The sequence below is a fragment of the Marmota monax genome, unplaced genomic scaffold (assembly GCF_021218885.2).
Source record: "Marmota monax isolate L192 unplaced genomic scaffold, Marmota_monax_Labrador192_F-V1.1 WCK01_AAM20220418_F8-fsc00442, whole genome shotgun sequence".
Taxonomy (NCBI): Eukaryota; Metazoa; Chordata; class Mammalia; order Rodentia; family Sciuridae; genus Marmota; species Marmota monax.
In genome coordinates, this window is record NW_026692662.1 from 231,370 (window position 1) to 239,285 (window position 7,916).

Below are 7,916 nucleotides of genomic sequence, written 5' to 3' on the forward strand. Positions count from 1 at the left end.
CAGTGTTTGTGTGCTGGGAAAATCTTAGTATGTTTTGGTGTCTTCTAAAATATCCTCCTTCAAATTTCTAAGAAATGAGGTTGAGTTATTTTTTTTTTATTTTTAGTACATTTACTTCTGAGACAGCAATAATTTGTTTGGGGTACACTCTGCTGGTGGAACAGCATCTGGGGCATGGGGTCAAGTTTAAGTCTGGATCTAAGAAGAAAAATTACTAAGAAGTACATGGGGGTGTGGAAACGGGGGTCCACGCAGGATAGTAGGACAATGTTGAAGTTGGAAAGGATAACAAGAGCAAGAGCATTACAATGCAGAAAAAAGTCCCTAGTAGCTAGGGCCACTCAGAGATTCTAAGCAGGATGGAGTCTACTGGGAAACTCAATGGCCCTCCCTATTGTTTTTGGAATTCGAATTTGAATGTAATCCTAAGCAACATTCTATGTGTAAACTTTGTAGTAAGGTTTTAATGCCATTTTCTTGGAGGGGACAACTTTTTCTTTGGTTATGAGGATGAAATCTCTCTTGTACAAATGTCTGTTATTTCAACCAAAGAGAAGAAGCACCTTTCCAGGGCTCACCTGCAGTGACCCATCTAATCCAGACAAACCCCACCTGCCTACACTTAACTCCCAGAAAGTCCATGAAAAAAAGATGGAATGATTAAGTTATAGTTCCATAATCTAGTCATTTTCCTCCTGAATATCCCTGAGTTGGTACAGGAGCTCTGGTGAACATACCACATCCAAACCACATCTCTTAATGTTTCAAGTACTTCCTCAGATGCATCTCTGGTAGGGAGCCTGCGTGAAACCCTCCTTCCACCCAGAATTGGCATTTCCCCTATGGTCATCCATGTGGTCTTGAATCTTTTTCACATAACAGGATCCTAAAGATTTCAGAGAGCAACAACCAATGGATACCCTCATGGTTGAATCTTGAGAATGTTCCTCAAGGAAGGCAAAGAAAGAGCTGCACTGTCTAAGTAAAATTAGACACAATGATATGAGCATGTTATCCTAGATACTATGTCACACTGCCAGAAGCAGAAATGTCCTTTTTATAAAAGGAAGGAAAGCCTGTTATTTAACTCTTATATGTGATTTGAAACTTGCAGAATATTAGCATGAACAAGAATAGTACAACTAACTCCCATGAACCCTAAACTTCGACTCATCTATGGTTTACTGTGTACCCATTAATTGTCTACATATTCTTCACCATCCCTTGCCTCTCTCCACCTATCAATAGGACACTTTATGTCCACTTTGGCTAAATATCCACTATGTATTTGGTAATGATATGAATATTTTCCCCCAGAAGGAGAAAGTCCTTGTCAACTTAGGTATATAAGGTGGATCCAGGGGAGCTGCATGAGGACTCTGAATGCACAAGCAGTGGACTGGGGAGGCTCGCCCCTGAGAGGAGCAAAGGGGTACAGCACTGTGGAGTAGTAACCCAGGAGATGGCACCAGGAGATCTTCATCATCTGATGTGGAGAGAAGGAGAAACCATGGAACCCAAATCCCCTACTTTACTGTTTCCTGAAAGACAGGTCCCACACTCAACATTTTCCTCAGAGCCCCAGTGACATCCTTGTTCCTGAAACTGTAGATTAAGGGGTTCAGCACAGGGGTGAGAATGGTGTAAAACACAGACACCACCATGTCCTTCTGAGGGGTGTGGTAGGAGCTGGGGAGCATGTAGGTGTAGACGGCAGCACCATAGAAGAGTGTGACCACCATCATGTGTGAGGAGCAGGTGGCCAGGGCCTTCCTCCTGCTCTCTGCTGAGTTCATCCTGTGGATGGTGAGGAGGATGCAGGAATAGGAGCCTGAAATGACTGTCACAGGGATGAGGAGCATGAGGACACAGCACAGGTACATGAGTGTCTCATAGAGCGAGGTGTCTGAGCAGGAGAGCTTCATCACAGCAGGGACTTCACAGAAGAAGTGCTGGATCTCCTGGGATCTGCAGAATGGGAAGGTCATGGTGACAGGAGTCAGCATGAAGCCATCCACTGATCCCAGGAACCAGCAGCCAGATGCCAGGAGGAGACACACTCTATGGTTAATGAGGACTGGATAGCGAAGTGGATGGCAGATGGCCATGTAGCGGTCATAAGCCATGGCTGCCAGAAGGAAAAACTCAGAACCTGCTAGTGTCAAGTAGAGGAACATCTGTATCCCACATTCAGGGACAGAAATGGTACTCACACCTAGCACCTGGTCCAGGAGCATCTTGGGCACAGTGATGGAGATGTACATCATGTCCATGAGGGACAGCTGTCTGATGAAGAAGTACATGGGGGTGTGGAGTTTGGCACTGGAGTTTATCAGGATGATCAGGACAGCATTTCCAGACAAGGCCATCAGGAAAACCAGAAAAATGACCACACAAAGCAGAGCTGGGTGTTGGGATTGCCTGAAGAGTCCCACCAGCATGAAATCTGCCCACCCTGTGTGGTTGGTCATCCAGGTGGTGATGTCCATGAGGCTCTAACTTGGCCACCAAGAAAGCTTTGGGTTAATGTGCAGAGGGCTGAAGTGACTTTTGAGCTGCCACACACCTGTGCACCAGCCTGATTGTGGCAACCAGAGGACGTTCCAGAGCCTGTAGATCCTAGGAATTCAGATGACCTGTAGTAAACAATATTTTTAAAAAAGTATCTAAAAGCTCACCTGTGGGTGAAGTGAGTTGGTAACTTGTAGTGAGGTTGCAACAGTTCAAGTTCATGAACTTCCTGAAGAAAGCAGTTTGTCAATGACAAGTGCGTATATTCAGAATTGTTGCTCAAAAAAGTAGGGGACATTTGCAAACAAGGGGAATCACTAATTCCTGAGTTTAAGTTATTCAAGTGTGAAATAAGTGTTAATATTTCTGGTTTAACAATCTGGTTTTAGCTGGCATTCTAAGACTCTCAGATCTATACGGTATATTCAAAATATTTAAAAAGTTGCTGAGACATAATTTGTGGAATGCATATTTAACATTTGAACCCCCCAAGACTATAGGACCAGGACATGCCAGGAGGTTCTGTGAGTCTGGAATGACTTTCCTGTTCTCTCCAGCACACTGCTGTCTTCACACAGGACCAAACCTTTTGAGACCTGAGGAGCACCCATCCATAAAAATCCAAGGTCATGGCTGGTTTCCAACCTTGACTCTTGCTACCCCTGACCTCCCCTTCCTTGTCCTCTCTGCCTGAGAGATGATGAGAATAACATCTGAGTCCTGTGGTGAGGATGAAGTGAGGCAAAGAAATGAAAGTTCCCTGAATTCTGACTGTGATAAATGGAGAAACAGGCATGCTGTTGATTGACATCTGCACTACCCACTGTTCAGAACCTGTCCTAGACCTGGCTGTCACTGCTGTTGTTATGAGATACCGTCCTTCATTTCTCCAATTTGGGTAACTATTTATGTCTCCAATATTTGGTTTTCAGGATTACATGAGAAAAGACATGCAAATAAAGCTTGCAATCAACTTTAAGGAAAGTATTTGGATTTGACAATTTTTATGTTGCATTATTTATTTTATATAAAATGAATAAATAAATATAAATATGAACAACTGTCTGAGATAGTTATTGGTTTGACCCTCACTAAGCACAGCTTCCTGGAAAAGCTCTTATGAAAATTCAGCCCAGCCAGGGCTCCTCCCGGTCCATCTTCAAGCTCTGCCATTTGCACTCAATCTCAGGTGCAGAACAAGCATTTGGGGACCACTGCTATTCACCAGAAAGGCTTTGGCTGTTTTTCCAACACCATCTGGTTTATTTACAGCCACAATCAGTTTTCACGGACACTGAGAGACAGAGAGTTAACAGAACGACACGGAGAGGTCTCAGGGCAGCTCACTGTTGCCTGCTTTTTCTTGATGCTCAGCCACCTCTGTGTAGATGCTGAACACAGGTCAAGGGCTTGTTAACCTTGTCTGCACTTCTAGAGGTCATTTTCAGACTCTACAGGGAAAACAGCATCCATAATATTTGAGGCAGGATTTTTATATAGTGACAAAATAAGTAAAAAGGGCAATGAACATAAAATGTGCCCCACCTTTCTTAAGGAAATCAATAGTGGCTTCTTCCACGTTTTCTATTAAAGAGATTAAACCTTTCCAATCTTCTGCCTCTGAAAGCATAACTGTTAAATTTGATTCTCTCTCAGCCTGAGAGTCTGATGTCTCTTCTCTCTAGAAAGACTAACAGTAGCTAGAATACAAAGGTATTTTTTTAAGAAAGGAAAGTTGAAGTACATTTTCTCCCTTGTAGTATTTCCTAAAGCAGATGTGATAGTCCACTTTTGGCAGCCCTTGCTGGAAGGCACTGAAGCAGTGGACACAATACACAGCTTCTGATGCTGTAGCCCTAGGGTCCAGCATGATTGAGACCCACTGCAGAGGTGGACAGCAGGAGAGGTGCAGGCCCAGGGACAGATATGGTAGGTGGGTAGGGGGTAGTAGGTGGATGACAAGACAGAGGAGAGAGACATGATAGACAGATAGACTTCCTGTCCATGAAATCCTAACCTGTTGGCAGATGAAGGCTGAGCTCTTTGGAGAATTTGAGATCTTTCCCATGAACTGAAATCACACCTTCTGTCCTGTCAACCTCTGTGGACAAAGTGGAGCAAGGAATGGACACAAACAGCTGCAGTGAAGACAGGGGCAGAATTTTCTGAGAGGACAGAGGAGAGAGGGGGCAGTGAGGGAGAGGCTCTGCCACTGTTACAGAGCCCAGAATCTCGAGAACACACAAGACCAGGGACAGTCTGCTCCACATCCTGGGCCTGTCCCACCTGCTCTCTTACTCTTCTCTAGGCACCTGCATATGTTTCATGGGAACAGCCTGATGCACTTTTAACTTGGTTAATTGGTGACAATTTTGATAGAGAAACCTTATTAGCCAGCAGCACCCAGGAATTGCTGACCTTGCTCTACCTTTCACAGAGTCTCTGAGGTCCTACTCTTCTTATTTCCTTCTAGTACAGACTGACAATCCAGGGTCTCAGGGTCTCTGCTTAACATCACACAAGTGACTCAAGACAGGGCCGTGTCCCACCCCAGGGTGAAGCAGAGAACCTCACTGCCTCAGTGTCCTTGGAAAACAGTGTCCTCCCTCTGCCATGAACAGCTCGGGTCTTGTCCACTCACTGTGTGTCATCAGGGAAAAATGAACATCCTCAGGACACTTGCTTCCAGCATTGCTGTGACCCTAGGAGTCACCTCCATGTGAAGCAAGGACAGCCCTTCTCCCTCTGCAAGGTTGCGGTCTTGGGACAACTAATGTAGCTTCCTATCAACCATCTGAAGCATAAGAAGGAATATATACTCCTATGTCCATAAATAATCCCAAATAAAAATACACTCCTTAAGATGTTGCAGCAAATAAATTCTATATGAAAATTCGAAGATGAGAACACATTTCTATTTGTCAGAAAAACAGGTGATAGAGAAAGATGAGGAAATGCCATGAGGACCTAACGGAGCACCTCAACAGCAGGTCAGCAAGCCCAGCACAGCCATGGCCCTGAGCTCCAGGGCCACCTGCCTGGCTGAACTCACCTCAGAGCACGCTGTGCCTCACCCAGATGGTCAGGGAGTGTGGCCTGGCTAAGTCACCAGGAAGAGGAGGGTGGTGTCACCCCTGGTTTAAGATGCTCACAGGGGACTGGATGAGACATGTTTGTTCACACATCCTCTGGGGCCCAGAGGACACTGCAGTTAGAGCTAAGGAAGCAGCAGAGCTCTCTGGGGCACAGCTCTGGGTCATCCTCATCCTGTCCTGTCTCCCTCTTTGTTCAACTCCAGGCTTCACCAATGTTAACAGTCCTCTCCACTCTCACACTGTCTACAACACCTGACCAGTGACATGTAGGAGGAGTTAGTCTGGATTGGTTTATCAAACATACCCTGTGTGTGTGTCTCTGTGTGTGTGTGTACTCATGTGACCATGAAGTGGATTCTGTGAGACACTATTATTATAGGGATAAAACCTGAAGGTCAGAGTGTAACTAATGCATCAAAACTATCACTCTGGTCAATGCTGTGGGAATCTAGACAGAGGATCCACCCCACATCTTCCCCCGACTCTCTCACCTCCCTGCATGTTCTCCTTGTTTCCTGTCATTCATGGCCATCCAGGTTGCTCTACTTTAGAATTTAATTTTAATCTTTTTGTTTTTATTTTTATTACTGACATGCAAATTATTGAAAAGTCTCAGAGCACAAACTGGTTCAATGAGAATTTAAATTTTAAAATTTAAATTTGTCCTTTTAAAAATTTAAAATTGTCCTTTAAATGTTAAATCCCTAGAGTGGAGGTGTAGCTCAGTGGTAGAGCTCCTGCCTAGCATGCCTGAAGTCCTGAGTTCAATGCAATAAAATGAGATGAAGTCCTATCCTGCCTAAAAAGTGCAAGTGTTTCAAACATCTGTTGAGTGTACATCATGTCGTATCAGCTTGGATAAAATAGGAAGACAGAAGCAGGCCCACCATCCTGGAATTTGTAACCAATTCCCTCTTAACTTTGCTCATGTGTACATTCTGAGCCATGCTGGTCATTTCCCCTGAGCAGAGGTTTTGTGATGGCCTTGCTCTACCACACTGTCTGTTGGTCTGGCTGTCTCCTGCAGCCACCTGACCTGCAGGGCATCAGCCTGCAGGTGACTTGTCCTGCTTCCTTGGTTTCCTGGTTTCCTGTAAAGCTGTGAGATGCAGCCTTGTGGGCTGTTGCAATGTGAGTGGAATAAACAAGCTGGGTGTTTTCTCTGGATATGGTTCCTGGCAGCTGCAGCATCTGGAGGTGACAGGGACCCTGTGGGCTCTGGGCTCCTGCACCCAGAAGGCAGGTTGCAGTTCTGGCAGCACTGCAGGATGTGGGCATTTCCAGTCAATCAGCAAGATAGACATCTAGCAAGGGCTTCTCATAAAAACAGAGACACAAAACTGAGGTGCTCAGTTCCCATTCTGCCAAGGAACTATTCTTCCTGCCTTCCCATTCCTGACATGGTTTCCCTGTGTGGGTGTGTGTGAGGTGACCTGTGCTTGGTGTTAAGTCCTCTTGAGCAACGAAGGCGTGACATTACTGGACATCCCCCTCTGCCTGTCCTTAGAGTCTGGCTGAGGTGTGCACAGCTGCCCTTGCTCTCTTTGGTCTTCATAACATACAACACCCTCCCTGTCCCTTTGCTTCAATCTGTCCTCACAGTAAGGTGAGTCTTCAGGAGGCAGCTCTTAATTGGGCTTGATGGTTTCATAAACTCAGCCCCTCTGTTCATGTTGGAGAAGTATTACACAAATGTCTGTCCTAAGACAAATTCTAGCACATAATGTTCTTTAGTGTCCTACAAGTCCAGTTCTGTCTGCCCACTGATTGGTCTGAAGTCAATGGGGGAGGGTTGTGGTCACCTGTCCTCTTTCAGTTCTTAGTAATGTTGAAGACAGAGAGTGGTTGTGGGGATCAGAGACAGGGCTGTGGCCTTGGTGCTCTGGTTCTGCTATGAATAGGAAATGTCTTCTCTGGACTTTGGGTAAATTGGGGAAGAAAGGGCTCAGAGCAGCAGATGAGCTTCTACCATGCAATGGTATTCAATAACCATCACAAGCATATTCAAGCATATTTCATAGTGGGGTTCTGGTGAGTGTCTGCAGGGTTCCTGACTGTCCTATGCAGGAGGTTGCACACTCACACAGCTGGAAATGCTAGAGTGAGTTCCTGCAGAACCACGTCTAAAGCCGAGTGTATGAAGGGCAACTTCCACCAGGTTGCAATCAGGCTGCTAACTCCTTTACTCTCCACTGAGCACAGACTGCACATAGGGAAAGAGGCCCTGTCCTGCTCTACAGGATCAGGCCCGAAGAGGGAAAAGACAACAAGTAGGAAACTGACACTAACCAGACTACTAGGAGCAGGGAT

At 45.5% G+C, this 7,916-nt stretch overlaps 2 protein-coding genes across 2 annotated transcripts in view; one reads left to right on the forward strand and one right to left on the reverse strand.

Moving 5' to 3' along the window:
- LOC131423153 (putative zinc finger protein 818) overlaps positions 1 to 5,904 on the forward strand; it is a 35,581-nt gene extending 29,677 nt beyond the window's left edge. The window contains exon 4 of the mRNA XM_058579925.1: positions 5,445 to 5,904. Within this exon, the coding sequence (XP_058435908.1) occupies positions 5,445 to 5,474 (30 nt within the window). The 3' untranslated portion in view covers positions 5,475 to 5,904. The remainder of the gene's footprint in view (positions 1 to 5,444) is intronic.
- Positions 1,527 to 2,489, reverse strand: LOC124093903 (olfactory receptor 2T29-like). Its single transcript, XM_046446434.1, has one exon. The coding sequence runs from the start codon at positions 2,487 to 2,489 to the stop codon at positions 1,527 to 1,529; it is 963 nt and encodes a 320-aa protein (XP_046302390.1).
- Positions 5,905 to 7,916: the final 2,012 nt, after the last annotated feature.

Bases quoted from the DNA above. Each gene is read 5' to 3' on its own strand.
- LOC124093903 (XM_046446434.1), bottom strand. From the start codon at position 2,489: ATGGACATCACCACCTGGATGACCAACCACACAGGGTGGGCAGATTTC.